Source organism: Balaenoptera physalus (genome assembly GCF_965194825.1).
Source record: "Balaenoptera physalus genome assembly, chromosome: 20".
NCBI lineage: Eukaryota > Metazoa > Chordata > Mammalia > Artiodactyla > Balaenopteridae > Balaenoptera > Balaenoptera physalus.
The window spans coordinates 1,879,039-1,901,566 of record NC_138901.1 but is presented as its reverse complement, the minus strand read 5'-3'; the positions used below and the strand labels follow the sequence as shown (position 1 = coordinate 1,901,566).

Sequence of the window (22,528 nt, the reverse complement as noted above, 5' to 3'; positions counted from 1 at the left end):
GCTCCTGCAAAATCCCAAAGGCGGCAGAACGGCTGAGAAAGTCCTGAGAGGTAACATAGTACATGAATTTCTGCAAAAAGTCAATTCTGAAAAAAGAAGTCGCACCCGGCTTTTGACTGCATTGACAGCTCAGTTCATTCCTCACGGGGGCCCTTTAGAGAAACCGCCTCAAGCGCCTGGAGCCTCTGACCTACCCGGGGTGAACATTGATCTCTGATTCCAGGCTCAGCCACTGCCTAGAACTCTCAGTGCTGCCGGGACTTGACTCAAGATTAAAATGAGGGCAGAGAAGGCGTGAAGCAGGGAGGAAGAGAAATCAAGGTACACAGTTAACAGATTACACATCAATTTGCAGAAGGAAACGTATGTACAATATACTGTCACCTTCACCCCTATGTTCATTGCAGCACTATTTACAGTAGCCAAGATATGGAAGCAATCTCAGTGTCCATCGACAGATGAATGGATGAAGAAGATGTGGTATATACACACTGTGGAATATTACTCAGCCATAAAAAAGAATGAAATAACGCCATTTGCAGCAACCTGGATGGACCTAGACAATATTATACTCAGTGAAGTAAGTCAGACAGAAAAAGACAATTACTATGTGATTTTACTTATATGTGGAATGTAAAAAAGAAAACAAATGAACAAACAGAACAAAACAGAAACGGAGTCATAGATACAGAGAACAAACAGGTTGTTGCCCAAGGGGAGAAGGGATGAGTGAAATGGGTGAGGAAAATTAAGAGGGACAAACTTCCAGTTACAAAATAAATGAGTCACAGGTATGAAAAGTACAGTGTGAGGAATAATCACTAACTATGTAATACCTTTGTGTGGTGACAGATGACAAATAGACTTATCATGATGATCATTTCGATATGTACAGAAATAGCAAATTGCTCTGTTGTGCACCAGGAAATAACATAGGCTTGTAGGTGAATTACGAAAACAAGCAGGAACCCGTGGGGCACTCCTGGGCACAAAAGCCTTTTCATGTCCCCCATTTCTTGTTTGTAGGAAATAGCCTTCATCCAGCCTCCTTGACCTTCCCTGAGTTCCAAAGGTCAGATTCAAATAGTTGTTAATCAGGGAAGGGAGGGGATGCAGAAGCAAGGGAGGGGCAGTCAAGAAAGAGTAGTGAAGCCTTGGGGCAGGTCCTGGTTCTCCCTCAAACAATATGCATAACAATATATCTTCCAGCTCTTCTGTAGGAACTCCCACACCTAGCCAACTTCAGGATGAGCACCAGATCCCTGGAGCCCTGCCCTGTTACCTCACCACCAGCCAATCAGAAGAAAGCCACACGCCCTGCAGCTCTCATCCCGAATTTTGCCTGTAAAAACTTCTCCCCCAGAACCATCAGGGAATTCGGGTTTTTTGAGCACAAGCCACCTGTTCACCTTGCTTGGCCCTGTAACAAACCTTTTTCTGCTCCAAACTCTGACTTTTCAGTTGGTTTGGCCTCCCTGTGTTTCGGGCATCTGAACTTTTTGGTTGGTTTGGCCTCATTGGGCACCGGGCACACAAGCTTGCATTCAGTAACAATTGTACTTCAAAAACAAACTCAGAAAAAAGAGATCAGATTTGTGGTTACAGGGTGGAGGGAGTGTGTGCCAAAGATTGAATGACGGGGTCAAAAGGCACAAACTTCCAGTTACAAGATAAATAAGTGCCAGGAATATAATGTACAACGTGATCAATATAATTAACGCTGCTGTGCGTTATATACGTTATGTATTTTGAGAGAGCAAAATCCTGAGTTCTCATCACAAAGAAAAAAATGTTTTTCCATTTTTTTAATGTTGTATCTCTGTGAGACAATGGATGTTCACTGAACTCACTGTGGTCATTTCATGATGTGAGTCAAATCATCATGCTGTACACCTTAAACGCATACAGTGCTGTATCTCAATAGCACTGGAAGAAAAAAGAAAAATAAAATTAAAAAAGAAACGATACACTGCCAACTTCATTTCTGAGCCAGCCTGGCAGACACCTTAAGTGAGTGGACGGTATCTGGGCTTCGCCGGTGGGGCCACTGCTGTCCCACTGTCACTGGTCACCCTCCTCCCTCCGAGACACCTACGGCTCATAACCGCTCAGGTCCTCAAACCCCAGTTTGGACAGCCTAAGGCATTGCTTGAACCCAGTCACCCAGCCAGGAGACTTATTCAAGTTACTTCTCAGCCCAAGAATTTTCAAGAAATACGTTGCTCGCTCATCACAGGTGAAACTGAAACCGCGCAACTCACATTGGGACTTGAACGCACGTTCTTTTAACCGAGATCACACACCTGGTCTCAGGACTTAATGAAGCTCAGGTTCTGGATGTCTCATCGCAGAAAGAATTCAGTGAGAGACAAGGTAATAAGTAAGAAGTGGATTTATTTAGAGAGAAACACACTCTAGAATGTGGGCCATCTCAGAAGGCAAGAGCAGCCCCAGGGTATGGAGTTGTCAGTTTTTATAGGGGTGGGTAATTTCATAGGCTAATGAGTGGGAGGAGTATTCCAGTTATTTTGGGGAAGGGGTGGGGATTTCCAGAAATTGGGCCACTGCCCACTTTTTGATCTTTATGGTCGGCCTTGGAACTGTCATGGCACCTGTGGGTGTGTCATTTAGCTTGCTGATGTGTTACAGTGAGTGTATACTGAGGCTCAAGGTCAAGTGGAGGTCAACTTGTCTGCCTTGGAACTGTCATTGCACCTGTGGGTGTGTCATTTAGCTTGCTGATGTGTTACAGTGAGTGTATACTGAGGCTCAAGGTCAAGTGGAAGTCGACCTGTCTGCCATCTCGGACCTATTTGGTTCTAATCAGTTTATGTAGTGTCCTTGGACTATGTCATTCTTTTAAAGGTTTTGCCCTACCCCCTGCCCTCCTGTTTCAAAACTAGCACCAGCCTTTCCCTGGATGCTCTGTGGGCAAGACCCAAACTAGTGCTGCAATATCAAGCTCATCCACTGGGTTCCCGCAGAGATTTAAACATTGTTCAGACCACTTGAAATGCTGGCTGAGATGCCCATGAAGGGTATTTGTCCTTTTCTCTTTTTTAAAGTATGAGCAATGCACTCCTCTAACCCCTATTGTGATGCAAGTTTTCTAAGTGCTTGAAAAGTTTAGGTTTTAGTGGATTACGAAGTCCCTGGCATTTTCACTGAAATTCCAACATTTCGATTTTCTTCTGGTTATCATATCATTTTTAAACTTGCAAATGTTCAACAGCACTGCCCAGCTCAGATTTGCACAGGACACTGGCAAAACGGGAGCCCACAATGTCAAAGGCGAGACACATTTGCTGTTGAACCTACTGACACGGGCAGGAGGCCTTGCTGCCCTGCAGTGCACATGTGGGCCATCTCTGGACATAGGGAGCCCCAAACAGCAATGCCCCCTGAGAAAGAGATGCGGCAGCTTTCATGTGTTTCACAAATAAATTGTTTACCATTCTCTTGGTGGGAATGTAAGTTGGTGCAGCCACTGTGGAAAACAGTATGGAAGTTCCTCAGAAAACTAAAAATAGAACTACCATATGATCCAGCAATCCCACTCCTGGGCATATATCCAAAGAAAACCATAATTCAAAAAGATACACATACCCCAGTGTTCACTGCAGCACTATTTACAATAGCCATGACATGGAAACAACCTAAATGTCCATCGACAGATGAATGGATAAAGAAGATGTGGTACATATATACAATGGAATATCACTCAGCCAAAAAAAAGAACGACATAATGCCATTTGCAGCAACATGGATGCAACTAGAGATTATCATACTAAGTGAAATAAGTCAGAAAGAGAAAGACAAATACCATATGATATCACTTATACATGGAACCTAAAATATGACACAAATGAACATATCTATGAAACAGAAACAGAATCAGGGACATAGAGAATAGGCTGGTGGTTGCCAAGGCGGGGGAGGAGGATGGGGGAGGGATGGACTGGGAGTTTGGGATTAGCAGATGCAAACTGGTATATAGAGAATGGATAAACAACAAGGTCCTACTGTAGAGCACAGGGAACTATATTCAGTATCCTGTGATAAGCCATAATGGAAAAGAATATGAAAAAGAATGTATGTATATGTATAAGTGAATCACTTTGCTGTACAGCAGAAATTAACACAACATTGTAAATCAACTATACTTCAATAAAAAATAAATTAAAAAAAAAAAAACCCTCACCAAAATGTACTTTTAAAACGGGGCCATTTGGGACTTCCCCAGTGGTCCGGTGGTTAAGAATCCGCCTTGCAATGCAGGGGACGCGGGTTCGATCCCTGGTCGGGGAACTAAGATCCCACATGCCGCGGAGCAATGAAGTCTGTGCCACAACTACTGAGCCCGCCCGCCTCGACTATGGAGAAGCCCGAACGCCGCAGTGAAGAGCCCGAACGCCGCAGTGAAAGACCCCGCGTGTCGCAACAAAGATCCCGTGCGCCACAGCTAAGACCCAACGCAGCCAAAGATTAAATCAATCAATAAAATGTTTTTCTTAATAAAAATAAAATGGGGGCATTTGATCATATGTAAACTGGACCTCATTAAAGTGGATCCCGAAAAATGCTAGTCAAAAAAAAAATTGTTCATCATCATCATCATAAATTGTTTAATGTGGTGAATCTGCAAGCTGGATAACCTGCACCCACATGTCAGAGAGCTGACTGTAATAGTAAAAACTCTTCATTTCTCTCTGGGCCCCAGTTTCCCCCACGTGATGTGTGATGTGGACGCTCTCCGATGTGAGCTGCTGGAAACGAGTTCAAGGCCATGGGGTCTTAGGCCGCAACCCCTATTCTATCTCCGTGGAACTGGAGTTTAGGAAGTCTGAAAAGGGACCCCAAAACCAAGGCTCTGAAAATGTTGCTTCTTTTTTTTCCCCCGGCCACACCATGCAGCTTGTGGGTTCTTAGTTCCCGGACCAGGGATTGAACCCGGGGCCCCAGCAGTGAGAGCTCAGAGTCCTAACCACAGGACCGCCCAGGAAGTCCCAAATTGTGCTTTTCTTTCCCCAAGGATTCCTTTTTCTTGCAACCATGATGACATCATAATTATGTTGTGAATGGTGCCTCTTCTGACCACAAAACTGGCAAATTGCATCAACCATAGATTGAAAAAAACATGAACGGGGACTTCCCTGATGGTCCAGTGGTTAGGACTCCCACCCAGCGCTCTCACTGCTGGGACCCCTGGTTCAATCCCTGGTCGGGGAACTAAGATCCCACGTGCCACGTGGCAGGAAGGAAGGAAGGGAAGAAGGAAGGAAGGAAGGAGGGGAGGAAGGGAGGAAGGAAGAAAAATGACTTGGGGACTTGGTGGAGGAATGAGCAGAATCAAGCAGATTCCAAGAGGACAGCTGAGTCTCACGGCCCAGCTTGGGGAAGGATGAGGGTCCAGCACAGACAGAGGGAGGAGCTTCTGGAACAAAAGCTGAGCCAACATGCTTGACCCTCCAGCCAAGGGAGGGGGATGGGAGGAGAGCAGGGCAGCAGAGCCAAAGGTTCAGGGGAAACATAAGAGCTCACACCTACCAGGGACCTGCTGCTGTCTTACATGACTTAACCCATTTCCTCCTCAAAATGACCCACGATGATGCCCATCTTAGAGATGGTCAGACTGAGGCCCAGCAAAGTTTAGTCACGAGCCTGGTGTCCCAGAGCTAGTAAGTGACAGAGTCGGGCAGCTTGGTTCCAAGTCCCGCTGCGGTTAACTCGCCTCTGCCTGTCCAGAAGCTTAGATCCAGAAGTCCGAACCCAGGCACACAGATTTTGTCGAGCGCCTACCATGCTCCAGGCGTTGTCTTAAGCACTGGAGCCATGAACAAGATAGATTAGATGGTTCCTCTAGGGGGCTGACATTCCAGGATGAGAGACAGGCAATAAAGAAGTAAACAAAGATCATGTCGGTGGTGATATGGGTCATGGAAACAAATCAGGAGAAAAAGTGAGAGACACGCTTGGTGAAGGGTTAGGGAGGCCAGAGAGGTCTCCTCCAGGATGTGACACGGGAGCCGAGACTGACTGGCCACTCAGAGCCTGAGGGGAGAGCTTGCCAGGAAGAGGGAAGGAACAGCCAGTGCAAAGGCCCTGAGGCAGACGGAACGTGGGGAGGGGCTTGGAGATGAAGTCAGAGCCAGCAGGGGGAGATCGCAGGCATCTGCAGCCTTGGCAACCACACACTCTCGGCCGGCGGAGTCTCCTGTCCAACGGCTGCATCAGTGACTGACATCTCAACCACGTCTCTCAGTTGCCTCTTCCACCTTCACGGCACAGAGGTCCTTTGTCAGCTCCAGAGGGAGGGGAACTATCGAGGCTCTAATCTGCACCTCCTTCGACGGTCTCCTTCCCTCTTCGTGGCAAAGCCAGCCCAGGCCTTGAGGGACACTCTCGGTAAATTCACCTCAACCTCCCAGCCCTTAACGATAAGGCTCTAGAGTGACAGCACGTTGATTCAGCCACTCACTAACTCTGAGTGAGTTACTACCTTGATTTCCTCATCTGTGAAAGAAGAGAAGCATCAGGTGGTTGAACGACCTGAACGGGGCGATGCCCAGAGCCTGGTGCCTTGCAAGCACTGGTACGGGTTAGTTACTGTCACAGCTGTTGGGTTGATTCAAATACAGCTGTTGGCCCGGCGTGCACGGTCCACGTAGAGATTTACTGGGGTTTGTCCCTGGACCCCGTTCCTCCTTCCATGAGTTAGTTATCACTTAGACCTTTCCATAGGCAGAGTAGCAAATTCACACTGACCATTCAGATGGATATTGTTTCTCATAACAATAACAAAAATAACCGTAGCTAACATTTATCTGCGTCTATGGTGTGCCAGGCTCTGTGCTAATGCTTACATAGCTAATTCTTCATTTAACCCTCACAACATCCTACGAGGTGGGTGCTACCATTGCCCCCCTGCAGAAAATGAAAGCAAACCTCTGAGGAATGAGGTGGCCCGTCCAGGGTCATACAGGTGGAAAGTATTAGAGCTGGGATTTGAACCCAAGCCATGTGGCACCAGAGCCTGCCCTCTTAAGCAGGATGCTTAATCTTCAAAGCAACAAACATCTCATGAGTAGGTGCTGCGTTTCAGACTATGTTAGGAGCAGAGGCACAGATATGTGTCGTATAATGGCTAATTATAGTATTATGGGTGTAGTACAAATTATACGTGTAGCAGTAACGTCTCTGGGTTGAATCATGTCCCCCCAGATTTCATGTCATTCCAGAACCTGTGAACGTGACCTTATTTGGAAATAGGGTCTTTTCAGACGTGATCAAGTTGAGATGAGGTCATACTGGATTAAGATGGGCCTTAACGCCAATGACTGGTGTCCTTACAAGAAGGGAGGTTTAGACACACACGCAGGGAGGCATGTGAGCTGTGGAGGTGGACGACGCAGGGGTGAGGCTGCAAGCCAAGGGCTGCTGGCAGTCACCAGAAACCAGGAGAGACGCCTGGAACGGACTCTCCTTCTGAGCCTCCAGAAGGACCAACCCCGCCTATGCCTTGATTTGGGACTTCCAGCCTCTGAACTCTGAGAGGATAAATATGACTAGTGGCCTATCTGAGGCCACTAATTTTTCTTATAAGTCTAGTTGATTGACCGTGTTGTGCTAGTTTCAGGTGTACAGCAAAGTGATTCAGTTATACATATATATATATATATATATATTCTTTTTCATATTCTTTTCCATCATGGTTTATCCCAGGATATTGAATACAGTTCCCCGTGCTCTACAGTAGGACCTTGTTGTTTATCCATCCTCTATATAATAGTTTGCATCTGCTAATCCCAAACTCCCACTCCATCCCTCCCCCACCACCCCTCCCCCTTGGCAACCACAAGTCTGTTCTCTACGTCTGTGAGTCTGTTTCTGTTTTGTAGATAAGTTCATTTGTGTCATATTTTCGATCCCACATATAAGTGATAGCATATGGTATTTGTCTTTCTCTGTCTGACTTACTCCAGTTAGTATGATCATCTCAGGGTCCATCCATGTTGCTGCAAATGGCACTATTTCATTCTTTTTTTTTTTTTTTTTCCCACACGTGGGAACTAAGACCCCACATGTGCAGCATGTGGGGTCTTAGTTCCCCGACCAGGGATCGAACCCGCACCCCCTGCAGTGGGAGCGCAGAATCTTAGCTGCTGGACCGCCAGGGAGGTCCCAATATTTCATTCTTTTTCACACAGGCCACCTAATCTGTAGTAATTTGTTGCGGCAGTCCTAGGAAACGAACACACTAATAAAAGGGAGACAATAGAAAAGATAGTTTCTCAAGTCACCCTTAGCCCCTGTTTGGCAATAAGCGTTCTTTCTGAAAGTCATGGTTCCCCACTGGCGGTGAGTAGGCAGGGAAAAGCCCGTGATGAATCAATCCCTGGCCTCACAGGAAGCTTGCTTTCCTGTCAACAAAGCACAGGGTGAAAAGCCGTCAACCTCAGGCCAGAGGGCTGTCTGCCTGGCCACAGTCACAAGGCTCCGACGGAGAGAATATTTTCATCCAGGGAGGAAAAAGTAGCAGAGCCCACCCAACTGTGTTTGCCTCTGGTCCCCGAGATGCCCTTTCCGCTCAGCTGAGAGCGTGCAGGTGGGGACAGCTCATAAGAAGAATCCCGAGGCTCACAAATCGCGGTTTAAATAATGGGCCAGATATTTCCCCACAAACCCACTCGACACGAATAGCAGAAGTTCTTAAGCACTTGGCAACCCAGTTCCCTTTGAGGATCTGTTAAATGCTCTGCATTAAAGCTCAACCCTAGGGAGAAAAAAAAAATCTGACATGCAAAATTTGGGGTGACATTTCAAAGCACCCTGAACTCCTGAAGCCCATTTACTGACGAACAAATACTTCTGAATAGCCTACTAAGTGCCGGGCACCGTGCTAGGAATACAAGGGTGGAAGAAGAGACAAGGCATTTTTCTTCCTGAAGCCCAGAGCTAGAAGGGCAGTGTATAATCTCCTGTGGCTGCCATAACAAATTACCACAAACTGGGTGGCTTACAATGATAGAAATGTATTCTCTCACGATTCAGGAGGCGAGAAGTCTGAAATCAAGATGGCAGCAGGGTTGGTTCCTTCTGGAGGCTCAGAGGGAGAGTCCGTCCCAGGCCTCTCTCCAGCTTCTGGTGGTGTCTTTGGCTTGTAGGCACATCACCCCATCCTCTGCCCCATCTTCACGTCACCTTCTCTGCTGCACGTCCCTCTGTGTCCCCTCCTCTTCTTACAAGGACTCCGGTCGTTGGATTTAGGACCACTCTAAATCAAGTAGGATATCACAGAGGTTTTTAACTAATGACATTTGCAAGGACCCTATTTCCAAATAAGGTCACGTTCTGAGGCTCTGCGTAGACATGAATTTGGGGGTGACGCTGTTGAACCCAACACAAGTGGCTAAGCAGTCACCATGGAGAGCAGCAAAGGTACACCTGAGGCATCCAAGAAAGGGTTCCTGAGGACCTCATGTGGAGTTAGGAACCAGATGGTGAGTAGAAACTGAAACAGGAGTAGTGGAAAGTGCATCAAGAAGAACTAATCACTATATGTATCAATGCAATAGATAACCAACAAGGACCTACTGTACAGCACAGGGAACTCTGCTCAATATTCTGTAATAACCTGTGTAGGAAAAGAATCTGAAAAAGAATGGGTAGGGGCTTCCCTGGTGGCACAGTGGTTGAGAATCTGCCTGCTAATGCAGGGGACACGGGTTCGAGCCCTGGTCTGGGAAGATCCCACATGCCGCGGAGCAACTAGGCCCGTGAGCCACAACTACTGAGCCTGCGTGTCTGGAGCCTGTGCTCCGCAACAAGAGAGGCCGCGACAGTGAGAGGCCCGCACACCGCGATGAAGAGTGGCCCCCGCTTGCCGCAACTAGAGAAAGCCCTTGCACAGAAACGAAGACCCAACACAGCCAAAAATAAATAAATAAATTTTTTTTTAAGTAAAAAAAAAAAAAAAAGAATGGGTATATGTATATGTATAACTGAATCACTTTGCTGCACACCTGAAACTAACACCACATTGTAAATCAACTATACTCTAATATAAAATAAAAATTAAATTTAAAAAAAAAGAAGAAGAAGAAGAACTAATCACATAGGTGAGGCCCAAACAGAGGGAGGCAACAGCTAAAGAAGCCATCAGACAGGAGGGGCCGTGCAGAGGACCAGTGCAGAGGATGGGCCGGGCTTGTACACTGTTCTTTGGAGTTTGGATTTTATTCTTAGGGTCACCAAATGCCTTTGAAGGATTGGAAGCAGAGAAGTGTTTCTAGAAAGTTCACCTTGGCTGAGGTGAGGAGGACGGATTGGAGAGGGTGAGACCAGACGCAGGGACACCAAGGGTCCCTATCTCAGGGGAAAGCTCCCGGCTTAAGGATGCAAGTGGCTGAAACTCCAGAGACACCCCATGTGTTGTCCTAACCAGCCGGTTGGGATGATTCCCACGGAGCCAACAGGAGGGGTTTAACCCAGGCAGGTGGGATCTGAGCGGGCCAGTCCGATCAACGTCAGCCCAAGAAGAAAACTGATCTAAAATATTCATAAAACTTCGACCAGTTCAGATATACACCTCCTCCCCTTTTGTGGTCCCTTAGCGTTAAGTGCGCTTTAAATGGACCAGTAAGTCCTGTCCGCTCACAGATAAGAAAGTCCTTTGGCCTTCATGCGCCCCGCTGACTTTCAGTCACTCTTCAAGGGCACCTTCTCCCTTAAACCCCCAGGCTGGGGTCCACACCCTCCCCACAGACTCCAAAAATTCCTGATGCAGCCTCTCGGACTAGATTGTAATCTGTACTTTCCTTTCAACCTGTCTCCACTATGAGAGCTTGAGGGCAAGGATTGTTATTTGTTCACCTTTGTGTTCCCAGCTCCTAATACACACACACACACACACAGACACACACAGAACAAGTGTTATCAGAATTCCCTGGCAGTCCAGCAGTTAGGACTCAGTGTTCTCATTGCCGGGGCCCCAGGTTCGATCCCTGATCAGGGAACTAAGATCCCAACAAGCCCTGCAGCGTGGCCGAATAAAGAACAGTTATCGTATGGACAGATGGACGGATGGATGGATGGATGGATGGACAGATGGACGGATGGATGGATGGATTCCTTCATGATGCTGTACTGGCTTCAAACCAAATCCATCAATCAATTAATTAAATCAACATGGACCCATCAATTGCTCTTTAAGTGCTTTATGCAGCCCCCTCCCCCCAAAAGAGTCAGGATAAAATATCCAAAGAGATGCTGGCTTGGCATCTCCTGGCATCTCAGGACTCACCTCATTCCTTCTGCAGCCATCTTATCAAGGTTGGCAGTGTCCTTCGTTTCTGCCCAGTTTGCTCCCAGGTCACCCCACCCCATGTCATCTGCCAAAATGATCACGAAATTCGGTTTCTGGTCTCTTGTTTCCCCACTGAAGCTAAAATCCACGAGAGGATAAAGACATCCCAGGAAACTCACCCCCACCAACAAAACCTTTAGGAAAGGCCAGGCCATGGCGATCAGGGGAGGATTCCAGCTGTGTGGAGTGGTGCAGTGGTGGAGTTGGCAAGAAGCTGCTGGCGGTGACGGTGGTGGTGGTGATGCCCACAGGGATGGTGGGTGCTGCAGAAATGAGGCCCCCGTCTGGAATCGTGATTCAAGAGAGTCGGGAAACTCACAACCCTGAACTTGACTTTCTCCAGCCCAGCCCCGTAAGGTGACGGGTCGTGTGCAGCAATCAGACCTCAGTGTCAACAACTGCTCTTTGGCCACTTAGGAAATGACCCCTCTGTGCTCAGAGATGTGAGAGCCGGAGCACAAGCCTTGCATCCATTCGGGGCTCCAGCTGGCGAGTGCGGGATAAATTTTCACATCTGCAGAACACCTGGACAGTCTAGAAGCCACAGTCAGTCCCAGTCGAGTTTCTGAGTTCCAGATGGTTGAAGGCTTCATGTGTCTGTAAGGTTTCCTGAAAGAACAGAAATTGATGAGAAAACAGAGTTAAAACTGCCAGCGCAGCTGTGTTTTACTCAGTAGCTTAGGGAATAATCACTTTTCCAGGCCGACAGATGTTTTCCTTCTTATTCGACTACTGAACAGGTTCATTGCTTTCTCCACCTGAGAAACAGTGATGCTGATATTTGCAATAGACCTGTAATTACAGGGTTGGAAGCAACAGTAGAGATGATCTCTCATAACCCGCTCACCGTATAGAGGAGAACATTCTGAGGCCCCGTGTTCCGGACGGAGGGGCAAGGACCAGCACCGCACCCTGTGAAATCCCCCTGGTGCCCGACTCCTACCTCACTGTGCTTCTCTGATTCACAAGAAATTCCCAGACTGAGTGCGACCTTGTCAAAACCATCAAGGATTCTAGAAGAGAGGGTGAGACCCTTATTACCTTATTACCAAGACATGATTCTTTCTAACAGTCATGCTGTAAACTAGCATTTCTATATAAAATTCTTTTTTTTTTTCTTTTTGGCCGCACCTTAGTTCCCCGGCCAGGGATTGAACCTGGGCCCTCGGCAGTGAGAGTGCTGAGTCCTAACCACTGGGCCGCCAGGGAATTCCCCAATAAAGGAGCAGTCTGGTTTTGTTTTTGCTTTTTTGCCACACCGTGTGGCATGAGGGATCTTAGTACCTGGACCAGGGATTGAACCCAGGCCCCCTGCGGCGGGAGCTCGGAGTCTTAAACACTGGACCACCAGGGAAGTCACTCTATATAAAATTCTTGATAGAAATTAATTGGGAAGAAAAGGAAAGGAAAAAAAATCAGTTAATGGTAGAATCTAGGTGGACAGTCTAGGGAGCTCACTGTAGAATTCTTTCCATTTTGCTGTATGTTTGAAATGTTTCATAATAAAATGTTAGGAAAAAATGTCCAAAAACTGTTTAACGGAAATGTGTCCCTTTACATCTTGACAATGTAATTTTTAATAAGAAAATCTTAAGAACATGCTCAACCGGTGCTTCTCACATTTAGATGTACATACAAATCAGCTGGAGATTTTATTAAAATGTAGATTCAGTAGGTGAGGCTGGGACCTGGGGTCTGTATTTCTAACATAGCCTTTAGATTACATTTTGAGTAGCAAGATGCTTAGGAAAAAATATCCAGATTCTGGTCCGAGAAGAAAACTAACATAACTGGAGGTGATTAACCTAACTGATACTTAACCTAACTAGAGACCTAGCTAGAGATGATTCAGCTTCAGCGGAAAAACACAAAACAATAAATCAGGATGAGTTTTGAAAGACAGAAATGGAAGGTTATGCTTTCAACTGCAGGTTGCAAATGGAAACACAGAATAAAACCATATTACCCCTAGTTCACCTAAAAGCCCTAAATTGACTAGGTTAGTAAGGAGACATAGACTTGAAATTCTGGATCAGATTTTAAAAACCTCCATGGAACACCCAACCCATTAAAGGAGAACCAAGTTATAATATATAAAGATGCGGGACTTCCCTGGTGGTGCAGTGGTTAAGACTCCGCACTCCCAATGCAGGGGGCCCGGGTTCAATCCCCGGTCAGGGATCTAGATCCCACATGCACGCTGCAACTAAGAGTTCGTATGCTACAACTAAGGAGCCCGTCAGCCACAACTAAGGAGCCCGCCTTCCACAACTAAGACCCAGCACAACCAAATAAATAAATAAATAAATAAACGAACAGTCACATTCTTCAAAAAATAACAGTAATACTAATATATAAAGGTGCTAGTAGGGCTGGGGTTATGACAGATGCCATTTCCAGTTGTGTATCCCTGCCCTTGAGGAAGGAATGCACAGCCGACCAAGCCAGCCAGCCAACCCAGTGGCCAACCCAGATGGATGGGAGTGGTTGGAGGTATGTAAGTTCTGGAAGATCCAGATAAAGTCAAAAGGATAGGCAGCTATGCACTTAATCAAAATAAAAGGAATTCCGAGTCAACAGTCATGTCATCTGGAGGGCAATGAATCAATTGTTCAGCAACGCAAATTCTTCTGTTTTCCAAAAGGAAAGTTATTATTTCAAACTCAATTAGATTCAACTGGTATTTGTTGATCTTGAGGCCCCAAAGACTTCTCCCTTTCCAGAAGAAAGAGGCTTTGCACAAGCAGGGTGCCTAACAAACACTTGTTGACCTGCCTTATTCTACTGGCTTCTGACCATGAGCAACAGTGGCAGGGAGCTTTTCTTCCTAAAGCTACTTAGCTTGGAACACCAGAGCGGCCTCATTCTTCACCCACAATGCATTGCAGAATGACCCAACATAAAACGCCCCGGGGGGGCAGAAAAAACCACTTAAGAAGGAAGTTAAAATTAAGGTGGGAACATAAGTAAACAGATTGTTTTTCTTAAGAATTCTGTGGATAAAACATTCCTCTGAGGTTTTCAAACAGAATCATTAATACTTAAAATTTTTATGGCATGGAAATAAGCTAATTTAGCCAGTACACCATTGCCCTAGCCTTCACGCCCACACCTCCAGGGAGACACTTAATCCTTTCCCCACTTATTGTTTTTAACTAAAGGGAAAAAGCAAGTCAGACATTCAAAGAATGGACTTCAAGCCACAGACCTTGATTAAGATCCAAGCTGACATTATGGAAAACAGTATGGAGGTTCCTCAAATTAAAAATAGACCAACCATATGATCCAGCAATCCCACTTCTGGGTCTATATCCAAAGGAAATGAAATTAATATCTTGAAGAGCTACTGGCACCCCCATGTTTACTGCAGCATTATTCACAATAGCCCAAGTATCCAGTAATGGGTGAATAGGTAAAGAAAATGTGCTGTGTGCATTGTACACACATAATGGAATTACTGGCCTTAAAAAAGAAGGAGATTCTTCTCCATTCATAACAACCTGGATGAACCTGGCGGATACTATGTGAAGTGAAATAAGCCAGGCACAGAAAGACAAATACCACATGATCTCACTTATATGTGGAATCTAAAAAAGTAGAGCTCACAAAAGCAGAAAGGAGAATGATGGTTGCCAGGGGCTGGGGGGTGGGGGAGGTGGAAGGGAGTTTGTCAAAGTACAAACAAACAGTTACATAGACTCAATCACTTCTGGGACTTCCCTGGCGGTCCAGTGGCTAAGACTCCGCTTCCAACACAAGGGGCCCAGGTTCGATCCCTGGTCAGGGAACTAGATGCCTGCCACAGCTAGGAGTTCGCATGCCACAACTAAAGATCCCGCATGCCGCAACGAATACCTCACACGGGGCAACGAGGATGCCACGTGCTGCAACTAAGACCCGACACAGCCAAATAAATAAATAAATATTAAAAAAAAAAAAGAATCAATCACTTCTGGGGATCTAATGTATAGCATGGTGACTGGATCTAATGTATAGCATGGTGACTAGAGTTCGTAAAACTGTATTACATAGTTGAAATTTTGCAAAGAAAGTAGATCTTCAATGTTTCCACCACCAAAAAAATTTATAAGGTAACTATGTGAGGTGACGGATGTGTTAAATTAGCTTGATTGTGGTCATCATTTTATAATGTATATCAAAACATCACGTTGTATATAATTTTTATTTGTCGATCCTACTTCAATAAAGCTGGGTCGTTGTGCTTTTTTTTTTTTTTTTTTAAAAGATCCAAGATCTTTTTTAAAGATCTTTTTTTAAGGACTATGGGCTCAGTGTCTTATCTGAGGTTACTTTCCCAAACTTTCTTTACACATCACACTCCCCATCTCAGAAGGGAGAGTGGGCACTTCCCTGGGGGTCCAGTGGTTAAGAATCTGCCTTCCAATGCAGGGGACACGGGTTCGATCCCTGGTCGGGGAACTAAGATCCCACATGCCGTGGGGCAACTAGGCCCACGTGCCACAACTAGAGAGCCCGTGCGCTGCAACTAAGACCCGACGCAGCCAAATAAATAAAAGAAGGGAGAGTGGACACAGGCAAGGAGCACTCCTGGGGGCTTAGGAAGAAGGGGGAGCGTGTGACAAACAAAGCCTTCACCCCTCTTTCCACGGGGCTGGAAGGCGCTCCACACACACCGCCAAGGCAGGTCCATCTGAGCCGACTGGGATGCATTCTGCTGGGCGCGAGCACCAACCCTGCCCGTGTCCTCAGGAGCTCTGGTTGCCAATCAGCTTTGCGATGGTCTGCGCTCTTTTCCACGACCCCGCCGTAGAGCAAGGCCGCTGGGCCTCCCTTTGGGTTCCGGGCTTGCTGATGGGGAAGGGTACTCATCACGGAAACGACTCACAGGCGGGCTGTGGGCCAGAAGGGCTGAGCCTTGGAAAGCAGGAGCTGCCCCGAAGATGTGCTCTGCAGGCTGCGCACCTGGGCCGGCTGCCCATCACCTGACCCTGGCTCCCCGTGGGCCCCCCGTGGCCAAGCAGCCCGCAAGAGCGCCTTGCAAACAGCTGAAGCAACAAGACAGTCGGGCAGACCTTTCTGGCAGAGGGCTCTGTTGGTTTTCCAAAGACAAAGCTTCGGATGAGCTGAGGCCAAGAAAGACAGAGGCGCAGAGGGAGTGTGAGCTCCGGCTGCAGAGCTCTGTGGTTTCACCCGCCCAGTCGGACCACGGTCACTGGGGGCGCTGGCTGCAGCCAGGAGTCACGCGGGGGTCCCAGGGCACCAGCTGCCCACGTCTGTTGGAAATGATCCCCCCCCCTCCAACCCCGTGCCTTCAGTCATCCACCCAGCGAACGGGGACCGAGGCACAGGTCTCCATCTGGGCGCTGTGCGTTCAGCAGTGAATAACACACAGAACCCACTGCCCTCCTGCCACTTACCTGCTGGGGGGAGGAGGGGAAGACATGGACCCAGGAAACGCATCAGGGAGCAAACCAGCACAGGAGGGGGATTGGGGAGAGCGAGCCGGTGAGCAGGTGCGAGTTAAAGAAGAAGGGCAGGGACCGCCTCACTGAGAAGGTGGTCTTTCTAGGTGGATCCAGGAGAGAAGGGGAGGAAGCTTTGCACCGCTGGGAGGTTCAGTCGGGAAGGGAAGGGACACCGCGGGCAGAGAGCCCAGCAGGGCGCAGGGCTGGGGCACGTGAGGGCAGCCGAGAAGCCGCAGGAGCAGCCTCGGAGTGAGGAAGGGCGCGGATTAGCTGGAATCGGGAGGAAGACAGCCTCCCCGGAGCCAGAGGATTTGAGCAAGGGCAGCAAGCTCCGACTCAGCGTAACAGGATCCCTCTGGCTGCTCTACTGGGAGATTAGGAGTCCACTGCCGCAGTCCAGGTGAGCCCAGGTGAGCCCAGGTGAGTCCAGGTGAGGCAAGCCAAGTGCCCAGGGCGCAGAACTTAAGGAGGTGGCGCTCCAGCTCAGGTGCCCTGACCGTGTAAGCGCAGCCCTGACGGTGAGCACCTCCTTCAATTTTGCCTCGCCCTCATCCAAGCCCAAGGGCAGAGGAGAATCCAGTTACCTTGGTGGCCAACATCAGATGGTCATTTAACGTCTATGTGTACTAAACATCCTCAAGGCCCCTTCCCTTTGCCTCTAGACCCCAACATGTCAGTTTGGGGCTGGCCCAACTCGGAAAGATTTCTTAGAGCATATGTGCGGGGCCTCAGTCTTAGCTCAACAGAGGATGGAAAGGAAATCTTTTTTCTGTCATCTTTATTTCTTTTCATTTTATTGAGATATCTTTGACGTACAGCACTGTGTAAGTCTAACGCATGCAGCATAATGACTTGACATACATGTATTGTGAAATGATGACCACAGTAAATTTAGTTACCATCCATCATCTCATATAGATACAAGAAAATGAGAGACAGAGAGAGAGAGAGACAGAGAAGAAAAACAAATGCTTTTTTCCTGTAGTGAGAACTTTGAGAATCTACTCTCCTAACAACTTGCAAATATTCCACACAGCAGGTTCACTACAGTCATCCTGTTGTACGTTACATCCCCCGACTCATTTATCTTCTAACTGGAGCAAAAGAAATCTTTGAATACCTCCATCCAAACTGGGAGAGCAATTCCACTTAGATAATTTAAAAAAAAAATTTTAAGCTTGAATACCTATAGCCACACCCTGTTGGGAATATCAACCTCTGTGACCCCAGGGATGACAGGAAACTCATCCACAGGGACAGATGACATCCTGCCTGGCTTTAGGCTGGAACCACTTACTGGGACTGTCCCAGAAGGAAGCCATGTGGCAGGAGCCAACTTGGGAGAGCAGAGGTGACATCACACCACGCATCTAAAACTCAGTAGCCCTGCAGAAATTATATCTGGGTCCTTGAACACAGGTCAGAAAAACAGAGAGAGTAGATGGGCCTCTGAATAACATCCTTCCTATAAAACTCCATCCTCCACTTGAGAAGAAAAATCATGAGGGTTGGGATCCAATGAAAAGGGCTTACAGTCAATTACCTGAAATCCACTCCCTTAAAGCCTGTTTGCCAAATGTTTAAGGACTTTTTACAAAGCAGTGTTTATTATTACTTATTAAACTTTTTGTTATGAAAGTTGTCAAAATACAGAAGTTGAGAAACTCACACATACCTACCCAACATCTAGATTCAACAGTTATCAACACAGGGCCAGTCTAGTTTTACCCGTCTCCCCTCCTACTTGTCTTTCCCTTATCCTCCCCTTATACTGGATTATTTGGAAACAAATCTCAGATATCATACAACTTCATCAACAAACATTTCTATGTGGCCCTCTAAATTATAAGAATTATTTTAAAATGTAATCACAGGGACTTCCCTGGCAGTCCAGTGGGTAAGACTTCGCCTTCCAATGCAGGGGGTGCAGGTTCGATCCCTGGTCGGGAAGCTAAGATCCCACATGCCTCACGACCGAAAAACCAAGACATAAAGCAGAAGCAATATTGTAACAAATTCAATAAAGGCTTTAAAAAACATTCAAAAATTAAAAAATAAAATAGAGTATAATTGCAATTCTAGTAAAGCCCCCATTTTTAAAATAAACACTCATTTGTTAGTATCATCAAAAATCCGATTGGGGCTTCTCTGGTGGCGCAGCGGTTTAAGAATCCGCCTGCCAATGCAGGGGACACGGGTTCGAGCCCTGGTCCGGGAAGATCCCACATGCCGCGGAGCAACTAGGCCCGTGCACCACAGCTACTGAGCCCGTGAGCCACAACTACTGAAGCCCGCGTGCCTAGAGCCGGTGCTCTGTAACAAGAGAAGCCACCGCAGTGAGAAGCCCGCGCACCACAACGAAGAGTAGCCCCTGCTCACTGCAACTAGAGAAAGCTCACGTGCAGCAACGAAGACCCAACGCAGCCAAAAATAAATAAATAAATAAATTTGTAAAAAAAGAAAAAGAAGACTGATTGGGGGTCATGTGTCAAAGCTTCATTTTTTCCTGTGTCATTTTTGCATGAGAAGAGGGAAAACTTTCTCTTAAATGCTACCTACTGTCTTTTCTATTTTTGCAGATTTATCCTTTCCCCAGATCTCTTGCACCTCTACAGTGAAATATGTTAGATTCCATTATGGATTGAATGCTGGTGTCCTTTCAAAATTCCTATGTTGGAGGCTTACCCCTCAATAGGATAGTATTTGGAGATGGGCCTTTGGGAGACAATCAGGGTTAGAGGAGGTCATTGAGGGGGGAGCCCTCATGATGGGATTAGTGCCCTTATTTGAAGAGACAGGGGAGAGCTTTTTCTCTCTCTCTCTCTCTCTCTCACAGATGGAGGCACAGCAAGTAGGCAGCTGTGAGAAAGCCGGGAAGAGAGTCCTCCCCAAGAACCAAATCAGCCGGCATCTTGATCTTAGACTTCCCAGCCTCCAAAACTGTGAGAAACAAAGTTCTGTGTGTAAGCCCCCAGTCTGTGGTATTTTGGTACGGCAGCCCAAGCCTGCTAAGAGAGATTCGAGCTAAGTTTGGTTTTTTTTAAAATAAATTTATTTATTTGTTTGTTTGTTTATGTTTGCTGCGTTGGGTCTTCATTGCTGCGTGCGGGCTTTCTCTAGTTGCGGTGAGCGGGGGCTACTCTTCTTTGCAGTGTGCGGGCTTCTCATTGTGGTGGCTTCTCTTGTTGCGGAGCACGGGCTCTAGGCACGTGGGCTTCAGTAGTTGTGGCACGCGGGCTCAGCAGTTGTGGCGCACGGGCTTAGTTGCTCCGCTGCATGTGGGATCTTCCCGGACCAGGGCTCGAACCTGTGTCCCTTGCACTGGCGGGTGGATTCTTAACCACCGCGCTACCAGGGAAGTCCCCGAGCTAAGTTTTATCTGAGAACCTCTGAGGCTGAAGCAGGGGCAGAAGTAAGGATAAGACCAAAACTTGGGGGAAAAAAATGCTTAATTCAGGGAATTCCCTGGCAGTCCAGCGGTCCAGTGGTTAGGACTCTGTGCTCTCACTGCCATGGGCCAGGGTTCGATCCCTAGTCGGGGAACTAAGATCCCGCAAGCCATGTGGTCTGGCCAAAAAAAAAAAAAAAAAAGCTCAATTAAGTGAAGTAGTTACTTGGCAAATCTGCCTTTTGGAGAATTGGCTTTGGGGATGTGATGGCCTGTCTGCAGAAGAATATGTGCCCAGGATCCAGAAGAGCCATTTCCTAGCTCTGTGGCTTTGGATCGGTTATGGAATTTCTCTGGGCCTCTGTTTCCCCACTTACCTGAAAAACAGAGCCATAGAAGAGCTCCTCCACCCCAAACCCAACATGAGGATGAAATAACCCAACACGAGTGCCTGCTCCCAATAAGCGCTCAGAGATGTGGACTATTATTCTCCCCTCTCTCAAATGGCTTGAGGATAAAGAGATAACAAACATGAGAATACTCTGAAAAAGTACCATGCAAAGCCAAAGCGTTACTACAATTAATATTAAGCAAAACTATTCCGAGTATAGACGGTGAAACCAGACTCCCTGCAGCTATTGGCTGACTCTTTGTCATAACTGTCTGTCAGCATTCTTGGCTGTTGGATTCTGAACCCAGAAAAGGTAAAAGATACAAACAATATGGTTACAACAAGGCCAAAGGGAAAGTGAAGAGTCATCCTGATTTGCATTTCCAAAGCTCCAAACTATAGTTCCTGGTCACACAATCCCATGGTTGTCGGTGCTGTTTTGGGAAAACCTGAGCTGGGTCCTTCTGTCCCGGGCAGACTCTGGTGACACCTAGCATGGTCCTTGGAGTACACTGCCTACCAGCAAATCTGGTTTTGGACAACGTAACAGTACGAGGTCAAGATGTAGAGGGGCTGTGAGGGAAATCGTCCTTTGCTGATGATGCCAATTGAAAGTGGGAATTACGTAATACCATTTGCAGCCACATGGATGGACCTAGAGATTGTCATACTGTGTGAAGTAAGCCAGACAGAGAAAGACAAATACCACATGATATCGCTTATATGTGGAATCTAAAAAAAAAGGGTACAAATGAACTTACCTATAACACAGAAATAGAGTCACACATGTAGAAAACAAACTTATGGTTACCAGGGTAACAGGGGAAGGGATAAATTGGGAGATTGGGATTGACATATACACACTACTATATATAAAATAGATAACTAATAAGGACCTACTGTACAGCACAGGGAACTCTACTCAGTACTCTGTAATGGCCTATATGGGAAAAGAATCCGAAAAAGAACAGATATATGTATATGTATAACAGATTCACTTTGCTGTACATCTGAAACTAACACAACATTGTAAATCAACTATACTCCCATAAAATTTTTTAAAAAAAGAAAGTGGGAATTACATTTTAATATCAGAAACATCCAAAAGGATTATCTGTCCATGACACTGAGCTAACTGCTCCAACAAGAAAACACCACAACTCTAAGATGTGAATTCCATGAGGGCAGGGATGTCTATCGGTTTCACACACTGCATAATCCGGTTACCCAACCCAGGAAGTGTTCAACCCATATTTGCCAAATGAGTGCATCTGACCTGAGCCACTACGGCCGAGCCTCCATTCCACCCTGAAAACTCAGCTTCATCTCATCACTTCCCTAAATTCAGATGACCTTTCTCAGTTCCCCTGCCTCTGAGATTCTCACTTGCAAAAGCGCCCTTGCTGAGGTGCTGCTTTAGGCGATAATCACATATGTGTCCTCTCTCCTAAACTAGAGAGTAAACACTTTGAGAGTATGGACCACATCCTCCGAGGTGTGGCTTTGTGGCCTGGGAAACTACTGCGCTCGCCAGTGCGCATGAGTGGGCTGTATGAGCAGAGGCTGTCCGGACAGAGGAGCGATGGACGTGGGATGGAAGGATGGATGGATGTTCCCTGTACGCAGCCCCGCCCCGGATCCCTACTAAGCATCTGAGCTCCACACAGAGGCCAGAGCCCTCCACCGACCACGGCAGGGCAGGGTCCCTCCTTTCCTCAAAGCCCTAACACAGTCCGGGAGCATCCGTCTAGCTTCTTTGCCTCATCCCGCTAGCCGCCTGGAAATGCACGGGTGCGCTGCTCCGACAGGGTTAAAATAGAAGCTTAACAGTGTGTCCTGTTCCAGGGAGCAGCCAGACAGGCTGTGCGTGTTTAGACAAGATGGGGAAAGCCAGCATCTCCCTTTAGGCAAGAAACATAGCAGGAGAGCAGGTTTTC

The 22,528-nt window shown here is 47.0% G+C and overlaps 1 protein-coding gene across 15 annotated transcripts in view; it reads right to left on the bottom strand.

The window, feature by feature from the left end:
• Positions 1-22,528, bottom strand: part of ARSG (arylsulfatase G) — a 116,532-nt gene that overhangs the window by 59,500 nt on the left and 34,504 nt on the right. For 4 of the 15 annotated variants that reach the window (XM_082441928.1, XM_082441933.1, XM_082441932.1 and 1 more), the window contains exon 2: positions 11,303-11,974. In XM_082441928.1, the coding sequence (XP_082298054.1) occupies positions 11,303-11,520 (218 nt within the window). In that variant the 5' untranslated portion in view covers positions 11,521-11,974. Of the gene's footprint in view, positions 1-11,302; positions 11,975-12,308; positions 13,556-16,079; positions 16,603-16,764; positions 18,979-22,528 lie in introns of those variants that run through there. The other 11 variants (XM_082441927.1, XM_082441934.1, XM_082441923.1 and 8 more) reach the window with 9 other exon arrangements.